General features: G+C 36.8%; 1 protein-coding gene and 2 non-coding genes across 4 annotated transcripts in view; 1 reads left to right on the top strand and 2 right to left on the bottom strand.

The window, feature by feature from the left end:
* Nucleotides 1–340: 340 nt before the first annotated feature.
* Nucleotides 341–411, bottom strand: trnag-gcc (transfer RNA glycine (anticodon GCC)). The gene has a single exon. It is a non-coding gene; the product is annotated as a tRNA-Gly (tRNA).
* Nucleotides 412–1,357: 946 nt separating this feature from the next.
* trnag-gcc (transfer RNA glycine (anticodon GCC)) lies at nt 1,358–1,428 on the top strand. The gene has a single exon. It is a non-coding gene; the product is annotated as a tRNA-Gly (tRNA).
* Nucleotides 1,429–5,740: 4,312 nt separating this feature from the next.
* trpc3 (transient receptor potential cation channel, subfamily C, member 3) overlaps nt 5,741–14,681 on the bottom strand; it is a 31,806-nt gene continuing 22,865 nt past the window's right edge. For both annotated transcript variants that reach the window (XM_015344010.2, XM_006629166.3), the window contains 7 exons: nt 14,385–14,618; nt 13,781–14,045; nt 12,223–12,418; nt 10,797–11,006; nt 9,618–9,701; nt 9,382–9,457; nt 5,741–7,496 (listed from right to left, as the gene is read on the bottom strand). In XM_015344010.2, the coding sequence (XP_015199496.1) occupies nt 7,354–7,496; nt 9,382–9,457; nt 9,618–9,701; nt 10,797–11,006; nt 12,223–12,418; nt 13,781–14,045; nt 14,385–14,618 (1,208 nt within the window). In that variant the 3' untranslated portion in view covers nt 5,741–7,353. The remainder of the gene's footprint in view (nt 7,497–9,381; nt 9,458–9,617; nt 9,702–10,796; nt 11,007–12,222; nt 12,419–13,780; nt 14,046–14,384; nt 14,619–14,681) is intronic.

Below are 14,681 nucleotides of genomic sequence, written 5' to 3'. Positions count from 1 at the left end.
TACCCAGAAATAACACTCGGTGAAAATTCTTAATTTTAACAGCAAATATTCAATGCACTACTTTCACATCCTTTTTCTCTCCACGATAACAATAATTCATTTATAATACATTGAATAACTGAATTGTATAAAATAATTTAAATTTCTTCATCATTGATTTTATTAGATATGCCGCTAATTATGCATTATCTTTATATTCAGCCACCACTCCAAAATTGACAAAACGATAATAAAAACAGCTAAGAATATTAAGGGCTAAAATTTAAATGATTGTTCTGCGATTTGTGAAGACAAACTGGTTCATTTCGTACAAAAAAACTGAAAGCAAAATGAGTTGTGATGCATTGGCCGGGAATCGAACCCGGGCCTCCCGCGTGGCAGGCGAGAATTCTACCACTGAACCACCAATGCGATCCATAGCGACACTTCGAGTTGTGATCCCAAAATCACCACTCTTTTGAAAACATTGTGTGCTTTCCTGCGTATGTTGACGCAGCTACCTACGCCAACTGTTTAAAAAATAACTATTTAATATACTTCTGTTTGTAAAGTGTCATCTCAGGGCGCTGTACAATAAAGGAGACAGATGCGCAAACATTAGAACAGTGAATTCAACAGAACTAAACAAGGGCGTAAACTCGAGCTGGAAAATAGATTCATCGCTCCACAGCCGCTTTCTGTGGAAAGAACACGCCTTAGGACACTCTTCGTTCCTGAAACTAGCACAATACTGTCCCGACGGGCTTTAAGAGAAAAGTATGCTCTAATTAAATAGGAAATAACAGCTCTTACTGTAAATATTTCTGCTCATGCAAAACATTTGTTTCTATATTACACCTGGAAACTTCAGTGTCCCTCAGAAATGCCCAATATCAGCAAAAGCAACCAGGGTAAACTCAATAACCGTACTTGTTAAGCAGTACTTGCTAACCAGCAAGGTTTGTTTTTGACGGATTTCCCCTACAAACCGAGGAATCATAGCAGGATTTATATAAGCGTAGATATGATTAGGACTCCAAATATAAAAAAACAAATCCCCCAACAGGCTCCCCAAACGGTAAGAAAACGGATGGATGTGAAAAAGAAATACGTCTGTAACTGTACTAAAGATCTGTTAACAGGGGACAACTTTGTGAAGGACACATATTTTAAACAAATACCTATTACAGAACTAAAATTATGATGGGTGGATGTATATACCTTGTACTACGCAAAACCCGTAGTAGCGAACTATAAGTGGCACATCTTTTAAATAAACTTGAACTGCCTTTTAAATAAATTTGGTAGCAAGACACGGTTCACTACGCATGACAGAGACACTATTTTTAAGTCCAGACTCCTCAAAGTTTCATGTAGCGCATTGGTGGTTCAGTGGTAGAATTCTCGCCTGCCACGCGGGAGGCCCGGGTTCGATTCCCGGCCAATGCATACACCACTTTTGCATTTTCTTGTGCTTTTAAAAAAGTTTCAAGAAAATTATGAGCCCCCTCTGAACACACTGGTCACTGTTATGACGCTGCTGTTCCTTACTTTCTCCGCCACGGTGTTAAATGACTTCGAGTGTGATACAACTCTTTTCATACAACACATTTATCTTGTGGATCTATATGGGAAGCTGTAGTATTTTAACGTAAAAAAAAGATCACATTTTTAAAATTTGTTTGGCTGCTAAATACTATGCAGTAAATAATTACAGAAACAATGCAAATATTACAGGTATCTATAGAAATGCAGTCCTACGTGGAATGATGGAAACACACTAAAAATAAAATTACGACATTCATGACATTTCTTCTGATCAAGGTTGAAAGTCAGAAAGTTTTTGAAAGGTTGAAAGTTTTTCACAGGCCTCCTCTGCTCAAAAGAAGGGCACTATCAACATAGTGTACAAATAACATTTTTTTCTTTTCCAAATCTACGTATAACCAGCGGCATATAAACATATGAAATATGTACGAAACGTTTATAATTATAGGCTTAATTACGGACAAAAATACGTCAGTATTATTGGGGCTGCTGGCTCAGAATGGCTGATGTGCTGCTTCAACTCGCTGGTGAATGAAGTGGGTCCCAAAATGTAAAGGTTTTTGGACAAAAAAAGAGCAATGTTCATGTAATTAATTGAAAATTGCTTCTTCTGCTTCCAAATTTGAAATACAAAATACAAAATATGAAATCCAGGGGGAGCAGCCAACACAACATGCGCCAGTGATCATTTTCCTGTTTTTCAGCACATCCAACTCATGCATTCACTATCCACAAAATCACTCCCCTTCAATACTGGAAAGAAACAAGCTCCATTTGTGTTTATCCTGGTAAGTGCAGAACACTGGGTTTTAGCTGTGACCAACAGTCACTCCAGTACAGTATATCAGCTGTGACCCCCTCACATAATGCTGGCTGGACTTGATTTTGCCTTGCATGTAACATTCTGTACGTGGGCAATTTCCTCTCTACAGCTCTCATACGTATTAAACGCCTGCTGCACAATCAGCCTTACATTTACTCATGCAAGCCCATGGCACAGAAATGTGATTTCACATGTCCTCTTCTGGATAAAAATGGTTGGCCTCTCACCTGCCTTACCTTTTCAGCTTTTCCACCAGCTTTCCCAGGCCGCATTGCGCTCTCCTTGACGGGAGGCTCCGCGACAGACGCTTTTTAAAGGGTCAGGCCAGTGCTTCTGCGCCAGCGCATGGAGCCTTCGGTTTCCCAGACCTCCCGATTTACCCCCTCTTCCTGTACCTCAGCGCCCACCCAGCTCTCCCATCCTACCCCTCTGGCTTTCTGCCTCCAGCCTCCTCCCTGTGTTGTTCAGTGGCACAGCTGGGGGAGCAATTCAGCTTAAAAGGAGCCCCGTATGTCATAGCATAGCATTGTCCCTGCTGTATGAAAGGAACAAAATCAGGCCCAGCCCATGATGTTGGGTCACTGCAGTCGTAGGCCTGCAAGAAGGACCTTCTTCATCACACCACCTGCTCTCTGTACAAGGTGGATTCTCTTCCTGTGGCAGCCAGAGGTTGAGCCTCTTTCAGTCTCCCGCTCCCCCTGCTCCTCATGTCCATCGTCTTCCTGCACTGCTTTTGGTCGTGCCCAGCTCCCTGGCAGTGTTGTCACGAGAACAGGGCAGCCCAGTTCGGTGGCCAGTTGTGGAGCACAAAAATAGGCAAATAAATACCTAATTCCAGAGAGGCAGATAAAACAGGGTACACCCCCCCCCCCCAACCCACCAAGCTATACCCCTTAGAACGCAATAATGTTCGAGAGGGGGACCAGAATAACAACTAGCAGCAGGGGTGATGTAAATGTAGCGCTAGTTCCGAGTTGGAAGCCAATTTTTTTTCTCCAAAACTCCTGCTCTTTGACTCCTGTTGCCTCCACCTGTGACTGAACTGACCTTCCCTGCTGCGGCAGGTGGCATATCAGCAGCTCCAGCCCTAGATTCACACCCTGTCTCCAGTGTAACTCCTGTCCGTGGCACAGTAATTAAAAAAGTAAGCCTTTTCCCCAACTCACACACCCGGTCATGGTCAAGTCTCAATTTAGCAGAGAGCTCACAATTGGATCAACTATATAACAGCATGCTTTTCACTTTTACACCGCACAATTTAAATCTGGAACTGCAGCATATTTCCCTTGAAAAGTGACCAACAGACACTCACACCTGAAGAAGGCTCCACGGCCAAAACGTTGTGTTTTATTTTTTCTTCTTTTTTTTCAGCATGGAATAAACCTATTACTTGTGACCAGCAGATATGCTTTCTGGGGGTGATGGAAGTGTTTCTTCTCTAATACACCACCTGCCCCATGCCCTGTTCTGCATCAGCTGGGTTTGGCGCTGGTTCTGTGCAGAACTGTGTTGGATTCAGCATTTGCAGACGATGGACGAAATACATAGTATTGCCGTTACTACTAGTAGTTCCTGTCATTTGAAGTAAAGATACAATGTATAAACCTGTTAGTAATTATAGGTATATTTGTAAATGTAAATCTTCTCCACTGCTGCCTTAGTCTGTTTTTAGGTATCGCATTAAAATAGTAAGTGGGACACTGTAGTACTTATTGCCAAAGCAGCTGGGAAATCACTCACATGACTGTCAGCACAAAAGATTTACCCTCCCTGTAGCATTTTCATTCCAGCCTTTATCAGCTCTCTTCTCTGAAGTCACATGGCACAGGATTATAGTTCCTATAGTTCCTTTCCAGTTTTCTGATATTTTCAAAAATCTAGGAAAAACACCCTAAAATTATGATTGGTATGCCTGGTGATAATTATGCTTTAAATTGCTTTGTTTTAGACTTAAAGAGGCACAAAGGAATTTATCCAGTAACATGACAAGTCATGACAAATCAGTCACTGAGCTGCAGAGGTAAGGTAAAACACTCTACATGAGCTACTCAGTTGTGGTTTGAGTTTGCACAAAAACACTATAATGTTTCTTCTTTCTACGTTTCTGCAAGGAAATAACATTTACGTGTTCGTTTACACCAGATGGACAAACTTTGCTGCCAGTGGACTTTGATAGAAGATGTAATACTATAATCAATTTAATGTACTGTATCTTAATCCTAAAATATCAAGATGGCAGTGGTGCATTGATTTTACAGTGCAATTGTGCGGCACTTACATTGAATGGGTAAGACTGTGCAATATATTAAGTGAGATGAGCTGTTGAGATGATTATCATGCGGTAACTAGATAGTAAGGGAATACGAGCTTTCTCACAGAGGGACGCTGTCACTTGTTTGTGTAAGTCACACAGTGGCATGTGTAATAAATCCTATTTACTTTGGTTCACAAAGAATGATAATTAAATCAAGATGAAGGAGCGTAGAATTTGAAATGACAGCTATAGGTAGTGCTCATAATTAATTCTGATTTTAATTTATTGTTTTGTTCAGATCTTGTCAGTTTTCATCAGGAAGGTTTGAGCTAATTGATTTAAATTGTTCTGTTAAAAAAAAATCTCTAGGTCCAAGAAATATTTGTGCATTACAAAAGCTCATCTGAGATGTATGTGTGAAGAACTCAATAGAAAATGAGAAAAGTCTAAGTAATATGAAATAATTAAATTAAAATATATAAAGCGTTTTCTGTCTTCTTTACAAAACTGATAAACGATAATTACTTTGGCTCCAAAGTATACTGAGTTTCTATACCTGGATTTTGTAACACGCTGGAGGAGTTCCTGCTTAACATCAGAAGATGCACTGAAAAATACAGACTCTTACAATATCGATCAAAAGGCAAATCATTTTGTGATTTACATAACACTCTTGACTACAGTTTTTCCCTTATTCCAAAACAAGCCACAAAAGAAAAGATTATTTGGAACAACAGGATAAGTCTTAGATGGCCAGATGTGATTACAGAATGAGGCTCTAATTGACCAGCTGTCTGCCTTGTTTGCAGTTGAGTTCAGAGCATGTTATATTTTAGAAACAGGTTTTGAAACATCATACATCAGAATTTCCAAAGACCTAATCTAACACTGTTTCAAACACTTGTATCTTTAGTGGTACCCTACTATTTCAGGAATTAAACAGCAACGTAGCAAAAAATAACAAAGACAGAATAAAGAAAACCACCAGTTTTTCTTCCAAAGCTTTACCAGCACTTTGAATAAAAAATAAATACAAAAACGTAGCAATTTAACATGGACTGAGTAAAGCAGAAGTCTTAATATGTCTATTAATATTTATGTCCTGTAGAGACAAAGGTGTATATGAAAATGCACAATTCAGAGTACATTGGCATTTTTTATTTAGAAATATTTGTGTTTCAGCAGTATGTATTTTTCCAGTTATTCGAAACCATAGTTCATAGTACTCCAATGAAGTGCTTTAAAAACAGATGTTCTTTTCCATGAACAAGACCCATTTCTTTTTGTGACATTAAAAAAACAAGTTATGGTTAAAAGCATTATAGTAATAACTTAGTAATGATTATAGTATTAATGATTGTACAGATTAAAATGTTATATCTTTTTATTTTTTTACAGTTTTTACAGTCTGATTAAGAAACTTTCAATGACCTCTAAGCAAACTTTTTTTACCTAAACAGTTCTAATTACAAAATTATTTTTATTGTGTTCTATGTGCGCTTCACCCTATATCAGCATTGAACAAAAGCAATATATATATACCCTGCATAGATTAATCAAATACAAAAGTATACAGCTTTTTAAATCAATATGTTACAGTTATATTTTACTGTGAAAACCTATAGAGCTGAAAACACACACCAGAAGGAATAGGTGCAATATCGTTTCTGAATGCTAAGAACTAAATTGACTAAATTTAAGAGCAAAAATATACAAATTGTACCTGCTGGACATTGTATAATGTATAATTTAATAAGAAAAAATACTAGCCAGATTGAAGTAAAAAAATAATCCATATACGTGTTTCTTAAAATAATGAGAACAACTCTAAAGTGATTTCATAGTATTAAGTCATCATACAGATGGTTATAAATACTTATATCAACACATCAACAATAGTTAATATTACAACAGTTTAACAGTATAAAATCCTAATAAAACCATAACTTTTTTCATTGTAATAAAAGAAACTATACTGATTGTAGAAAATGTTGTATAGTCCTAGTTTATCAAGATGATTGTGTGTACTGTTCCATAACATCTTCTAGGAACAATGTTTACCATGTCTACAGCATAGGATTAGGCCCTAATCTATCTAAAAACTAGATTTATTTAAAAAAAAAACTTATTAAATAAATATGGTGAAATACTGACCACTTTTTTCATGAACCAATTTTAAAAATGTGTGAAAGTTTTCTTACAGAAAAATAAATATTTTGTCATTTAAGCATATGCTAAACTAGATGAAAATAAATTTATCATGATAATAATTTAATTTGAAAATGTCAAGTCACATTTGTTATTGCCATTGTTTGTGCTATTTTATAAGATCAGTGTGTTACCCTTATGTACATAATGTTTTACATCTTATGAACTCGATGTCTTGAGTATCCAAACCATTTTCAACAGTGTAATTATTACCAAACACAGTAAAACTCAAGAGGTCACTATAGCAGTGAGGTAAGTTAGAAAGGTTTATACATATACCGTTCTGGAAACTGCCAAAACTATATATCTATTGAATTATTTTCGGATTTTTCATTACTCTTTGCTTTCAAGCATTTGTCAGGAACTGGAGCAAAAATGGTCTTAAACAAACACACCAGCTTGTAAGGAATGACATTCAAGCTGCTAGTTTAGGAGGGCTGACACTTTGAACATCGAAGTCTTTGTAATTTACCGCAAATCATAAATGCCATTAGTTCTTTCAGCTTGACAGTTAAGCCATTCCTGTAATCTGCTGTTCACATCATTCACATCTCGTTGTGTTAATGTTGAGTTTATCACTGAGCTTTTGTATCAGCAGGGACAGTTCTTCTGTGGCTTGAGACTTGTCTTCCAGAAGCTCATAACGAAGGCTGGATATATCCTGTTTTATTTCCTTCAGTTCGCCTGTGAAGTACACAAAAATACAGCAATAACACTAGCACTGAACGCAACGGTAAAAGGTGTATGTAATTGTGCCTTAGCTAAATTCAAATATATACTGTATATTTATCATGTAGTTTAATTTATAAGGATTATGCTTATTTCATTTGCCAGTCAGTCATGACAAGTCCTGTCAATAAAGGAAATACACAAATTAGAATCTGGTAGAATGTTCATGTGTACTATGTAAATTAAAAAAGGTATTGTATACAATGCCAAGGAAAAGTTTTTAAATTCCCTTTTAGATGACATCTAGCAAGACACCCTTGTTTAATCAAAACCATTTTTTCCCAAAATAAAGCAAAAGGTTAATTTATACCATTTCAATATTTGAGACACGATGGTGTATGAAGTAGAAATAATTATTAAAAATCATTAGGTTAATGTAAAAAAATAAGTGAATCTCTAGTCTACTTTACAGAGTTGTCCAGCACAAGGGAAATTGGGTGGTTAAATCATTTGGTAAGAAGTAAACAAGGACTGAGTTTGGGTGGTCCTGTCCTGTATAATTCTCAGAATCTTTCTGAGTTTGGTGCTCTCCATACAAATCAGTGGATACATATTATGCCACAATTTAAAGGAGGACTGGAAAATATGTAATATCTTGATGACTCTTCCTCGGACTGGTTATCCTGTAAAGCTCTTCCCAAGTGCAACCCTGAAAATCATTCAGGAACCACAGAGTAACATCTAAGGATCTGCAGAACTCCTTCATTGTAGCTGATGTCAGTGTTCATGCCTCAACTATTGGGAAAATAATGAATGGAAATGGTTTTCATGGAAGGACAGCTGGACAGAAACCACTACCCCTGGAAAAAGAACAAGGCTCAAAACAAGCTGAACATTTCGGAGGCAGGGAGAAACATTTTGTGTGGCTAATACAAAATACAGAACTATCAAAATAACCTCTTCCTGACCATCAAGCAGAGTGGTAAGAGCATCATGATTTGGGACTGCTGTGCTGCCTCAGGACAAGGAAGCTTGACATCATTGATGGAATCGGGAATTCAGTGTTGTATCAGAAAGTCAAAAATGGTGTTTTACGTTTAATCATATAAATATTCATGATTTATTTAGACTTTTATGAAGGTCTAATTTCATTTTAGATCTAAGATGGGTGGGAATACAGATTAACACAGGAAGTTCACAAACATTTTTTGGTGTTGTATTTGTCATGTTGTGTGTTATGCTGTGCAGGTAGGCAACAACGAGGGGAAACTCTAAATTGCTCAACAACATCTTCCTCCTTGGGCCAAATTTCAATAACATTTTTATATACAACTGGTCAACAGGGGTACTTCGAAAATCATCTATGAAGGACCTGCATAGAGCAGGCACTGAGGGTCCTCTCATTGTTACTCCTTTTCAGATCTTTAATTGCTCAATTGATAAGTCAAATCACCTGTCTTACTCAACCATTATTTCAAAAGAAATATCAAACCTGCAATACCGCATTCATTGAGGGGCTGTATTTAATCTGATTTATTTACACAAGTTAAAGTTCTCATCGGGGAATCTGATGAGGACCTGATCCCATCATGATCTGAAAAGGCACCCCCTGTGTGATGTACTACAGCATCATCCACTTTGGGTTTAATGTTTAATGGCGTGATCCTCCAGGCTAGAGTTCAGGCTGGATTGGAATGGACATTAATGGCAGATATAGAAACTGCCAGGAATACAAAATACTAATTAAATGTATTAATTAAATAATGAATAAAATATAAAAAATATAAAAATACCTTTTCAAAAAAGTTTGAAATTCTGAGATTAGTTATGCAAACATTCCCAGTATTTTGTTCAGAAGCAAATCATTGGGTTTAATAAAGATGATGTAAGACAGTCTTACCTTCATTTACTTCATCATTCTCTTTGTCAACCTGTGCCTTTAACACATAGCGTTTTATGAGGCGTTTCATTATTTGCTGTCAAACAGAGGAGAATGTTTAGTGTATTCATTCACATGTCTTGAAATAGCAAGTTCAACCAATCATTATGGTTTAATTACAATACTGTTAAATTGAATAGACCTATTACAGCAAAGGACAAAACATTTAGCATATACCCAAGTCAATGGTTACTTGCCTGATAGCGTGTTGGTTGATTGAGTATACTGTTAAAGCTGTGGGACTCTGCAATCTTCAAATTTGACTGAGTGAAAAGGTTTAGCTGCAATAATAGTAATAAAACACAAATTGCACAAATTATCACCAAGGTATTGCTATGATAATGCATCCCATTTTTTTTCAGGTGATCATTGTTTCATGCAAGCCTCACACTTCTACTCACACTTGTACAATAGAATCTTGTACAACTAAATGTCATCCACACTTAGCTAAGATACATCTATATCACCCTGCAGCTCACAACTGGTAACCCACTGAAGCTCAGCAGGTGTGAGCCTGGCCTGTTTCTGGATGGGAGACCTCCTTGGAAAGCTAAGGTTGCTGCTGGAAGAGGTGCTAGTGGGCCAGTAGGGGGTGCTTGCCCTGTGGTCTGTGTAAGTCCTCATGCCACAGTAAATTGATGGGGACACTATACTCTAAAAAGGTGCTGCCCTACAGATGAGACATAAAACCAAGTGTGTGTAGTATGACTGTGGTTGCTAGGAAAGAGTTTGATGGTGTTTGTGTATGCCAGCAAAGGTGCTACAAAGTTATGTTGGTACAGTATTTGATAATATAAGTCTTTATCAAGGTTTGACTATTCTTTATCATATAGGAATGTGCTGTTTTGCATTATATGTTACTAAACCCCATTGAATTCGAATCAACAACATCACTTAAAAAACAGAACTTCACAGAATACCCCTGCCTTACAAAAGGTTTGTCTTTTAAAAGCAGAAAACAATTATAAAATTAAGAATTTATTTAAAAGACACATTTTTATTTGGAATTTAACTGCGTAAGCCTTTTGCCTTTTTTTAGTAAAAATGCACATTTTTGATCTTTTACATTAAAAAAGTGGACAAAAAAGTATATGCAATATTTTTTAGAAAACAATAACCAGCGCAAATGTGCTCTGTCTCTAACAGAAGACTGCATCACTGCTTTAGCCTGGCTTTATAACTATTCATGATTCCTCTTGAAACACTGTATATTAAAACAAATACAACTGAACCTTGTTGATGATTTTAATAAAGTTTTGACTGTTGCATGAACAAAGTTTTAAGGTCAATAGTGACACAAAAAGGATAGGGGGTGTATCTCTAATATCCCATAGTAAATAGTGCAGTTATCGATATGCAGAGGTTTGAGAACTTACCCTTGACTTGGAGTTGTCCATTCCTAGCTCAATATCTTTCTTTAGCCTTCTCCTTCGACATTTGAAGAGGTTGACCACTCTCTTGATGCAGTGCCAGAAAGACTTTGGACTGGGCACAAGGCTGAAAGGAGGCGGTAGTGTTTTCCCATTGTCAAAGTAAGAGAGCCACAGCTTTGACCGAGCAAATTTCCATTCCACATCTGCATCATCCTTTGCAAAATCAGGGAGAGATATTCTCACATCAATTGGTTTCAGGTAGATATTTAATAAAAGGCAAACTCTGTGGTGTTCTCAAGTGTAAGAATGAGCATTGTTTATATATGTGTGTGTGCATGGGGGGCATGTATTACTATCAAACTGAGGACAAAATATAGTTATTTCCACATAGTTAGGAAAACATGACATACATGATGTGGAGATTTACCTGTATGGGAAATTACTTACTTTAGAAACTATGTAAATGAGCAATTTCATGTGTAGGGAATTTGTTCATTTGCAATTTACAAGTTCCATCTTATTTAAAGGTTGTTTTAAAGCTAAAACTAGCTAGAAAAATTAATGTCAATAGTAAGTCCTCCTCATACACAAGTGGGTTATTTATTGGTTTACCTGTTTCCCTCCAAGCTGACAAGTTTGTTTGTTTCCTATCCTATTTTGTGGAATACTATCCTTTCCATTAAAAAAAAAACAACTTTTGAGCTTGGATCTCTCACTAGGGAAATATTTCCTCAAGCTGTATTCATATTATACTGGGTTTTCATTTCATTCAGGCAGTGTAGTCCTGTTTTGTTGCTTATGGTTTTATGATTGATTGTGTTTTACGAAGTTCTTCTGTGTAAAGAACAGACTTACAATTTTACAAACATGCAATCTTCTACAAAGATTAAAACAGCTTCACCTTTAAGAACTAAAACTTTAAAATGGTTGGTTTAGACATAGTAAGTGCACTTTTGGAAAAGTATTTGTGTCAGCATCCAGGGAATGTGCACAAGCAGGAAAAAGGACAAATTGTTAAAAGCAAAGAGTGTAGCATACAATCCAAGAAGGGTACTGTTGAAAGTGATCCAATAATAAGACCACCTACTGTATGTAATTCTGAATACAGTTCTTACCTCCACATTGAAAAAAAGGATAGAGCAATCATTAAAAAGTCCAAAAAATAGTAAAAGACATACATGAAGTATGTGACATTCATAATGTTTTCAATTTAACTTTATTTGCAATTAAACTGAAGGTTACTAAGTTGCAGATATTCCCAAATTCTGATTAAAGGTTCAATAAAGCTCGAATAAACACAAAAATTGGTTTAAGCTCTGACGTCGTGTGAACACAGTTGAGTCCCATCCTGCAAATAAACATTTCAATTTCTGTGTAGGTGCTCAACTGATCCGATCTGCTAGTACCATCTTGAAAAAAGTCACCTTACCTCTATCTCTTGATACGAGCTGTTGATCATGGCAATCAGCATATTCAGCAGCACCACCACCATGGTGACATTATAAATTCCGTATAAAACGTAGCCGATGTTCTCAATGAACTTGTGATCATATTTTAGGACCACCGATGATACTTCAGACAGTCCAAAGATAGACCAAAACAGAGTTTTAAAACTCTCTTCAACTCTAAACAAGGGCACAAAAGAGAATTTTAACACATCTTCACTCCACCAAGTTACTATTTTTAAATGGAATTGCACTTGTGTCTCAGAAGTAATGGTGCAAAAAATTGCAAATAAAGTTGAAATATTTTCAATTACTAACACTTCCCGGTTGAAGGGAATGTAATACTTGGATAGACTAAGGAAAACCGATTATCTGTAGCCTACAACGTGATCCAGGACTTCATAATTCTGAAAGATATTCATAAGACAGCTCTGGAGATGTTTTCAAGGACATCAGCAATACAAGATCCTGAAGAAACCAGTGGAAAGTGGAAAAAGGTTTAGGTAGGATTCAAGACATAAAACAGGAGACATGTGATTAAATAGAGCATTAGGGGAGTTTGAAACCAGTGTGTTAATCATATAAATGTTGCTGGCTCCATGGAAAGACAGGTAACTCAACAGTGCCTTTAAAATAGGACACTCAATGTGTGGTCCTTCAAGTCCACTCCACTGCACACTGTTGCTTTAAGAGATAAAAACTGTAGTAAGTGCAGGGAATAAAAAAGTGGAAGTTACTCATCCTTTTCTTTCCCATGGAATAGTAAGCAAATATTTAGAAGAGTAATTATTTTCAGTTTTCCAGCTCAGTTATTGTACATAAATTGTGTAACCCTACTTTCTACATCAGCTACTGATCATCTTTACTTCCTAATCATACACTCTCTGCTGGTAAAGAAAAAGAAAATTACTGCAAGTAAAAATTTAGATTCAAGCACTGGTTGGTAAGTAAAATTGAACGCTGCAAAAAAAACTTAAAAAATGAAATGCAATGCAACACTATTCAAGGATGTGCTCTGCTTCCCATGTCTTGTCACGAACAGTTTCCTCCAAGTTCAGAACAGTGTGAAATTAGCAGGCAATGGAGTCACCTCATGGGTCGGCATGCTGATGTTATGCTTTTCAATTTAGTTTGGGTCACGCAAGGACACTTGAAATCTCAAGCTGCTAGCTCCTGCTTAGATGGGCATTTTTGGGTTATCAAATTAATTAATATTGCAAATGAAGTCTTCTTCCTGTCTAATAATATTCAGTGTGTTTTTGCGGGCAGCTTGCAGCACTTACGAAGAATTAAATATAGTTTAGTGTAAAATCTGAACGGACGTGAAAACGCTAAATAAAACCTTGCTCTGCTGTATTTTGTATATGAAATAGTGGATTACTTTACCACATACTGTACAGTACTAAAAGCTCCTAAATGGAAATCATTAGGACAGATTTTATTTTATTAAAGTATAATTTGCTGTCAATGAAAGAACTGAACAGTACCGTTTGAATGAAGGCTCACAGGCTATACTGTCAAACAGACTGTCACTGTACTCACGTGGTAAAAGCTGGGTTGACTTTGGCTCCAAGGTAGTACGAGTAGAGAATAAACATCCCAATCATGAAGGCCAGGAATACCATGATGAACAGAACCATGAACTTGAAGATGTCCTTCACCGTTCTGCCCAGGGAGATTTGCAGTGGACCAAAGCTCTCATTTGCAGGCAGAATATAAGCAATCCTGGAAAAACTGAGCACTACAGCAATGGCATACAGGCCTTCAGATATGAGCTGGGGATCAGAAGGAAGCCATTTATCTCTTGCTGAAAGAGAAAAGAAACACTTTTCATGGCTATTAAATGCCTCAATCCAATTGTCTACTTTCTATTAATCATAATGTATGTATGTTTAAATAGGAATTGATAGTATAAAGAGCTTTTATTAAAATAAATGATTAAGTATGTGTCTCAAATGCTAATTTGTAATGAAGGTTTAAGTGCACCTATAATTAGGTTTTTATTTGTAATAAAAGGCTTTAATTATTTTACTGAAAAGTGATGGTCATTCTCCTCTATCAATATGAGACAGGAAGGTTTTTAAAAGGAAAAGGGGTTAGCACAAGCTTGCGATCCATCTGATAATTTCACACACTTTCCCCTTACCATATGTAAAATATTCAATGTCTGGGGGAAGTGTCACCATGGAGAGGTCACTGACATGAATTTTCTCATCTACATATTGTTGAGCTTTAGTGGCCTGAAGGAAGGCGAAGAACCGGGCCGTGAAAGCGGCAATGAAAATCGAGAGCATTCCGAAATCTAGAACATTCCACAGCTGTAAAATGTATTCTCTTGGGCCTTCCATCCACAACTCCTTACATTCAGACCACATCATGCCTGAAACAAGAACAAAGATCAAAGATTAGGATTATTTCTGTGCGAAGCCGCACCTTGTCATAC

Source organism: Lepisosteus oculatus, chromosome 1 (genome assembly GCF_040954835.1).
Source record: "Lepisosteus oculatus isolate fLepOcu1 chromosome 1, fLepOcu1.hap2, whole genome shotgun sequence".
In the NCBI taxonomy this organism is placed as follows: domain Eukaryota; kingdom Metazoa; phylum Chordata; class Actinopteri; order Semionotiformes; family Lepisosteidae; genus Lepisosteus; species Lepisosteus oculatus.
The sequence above is the reverse complement of the archived record's forward strand: the minus strand, read 5'-3'. Positions and strand labels throughout refer to the sequence as shown.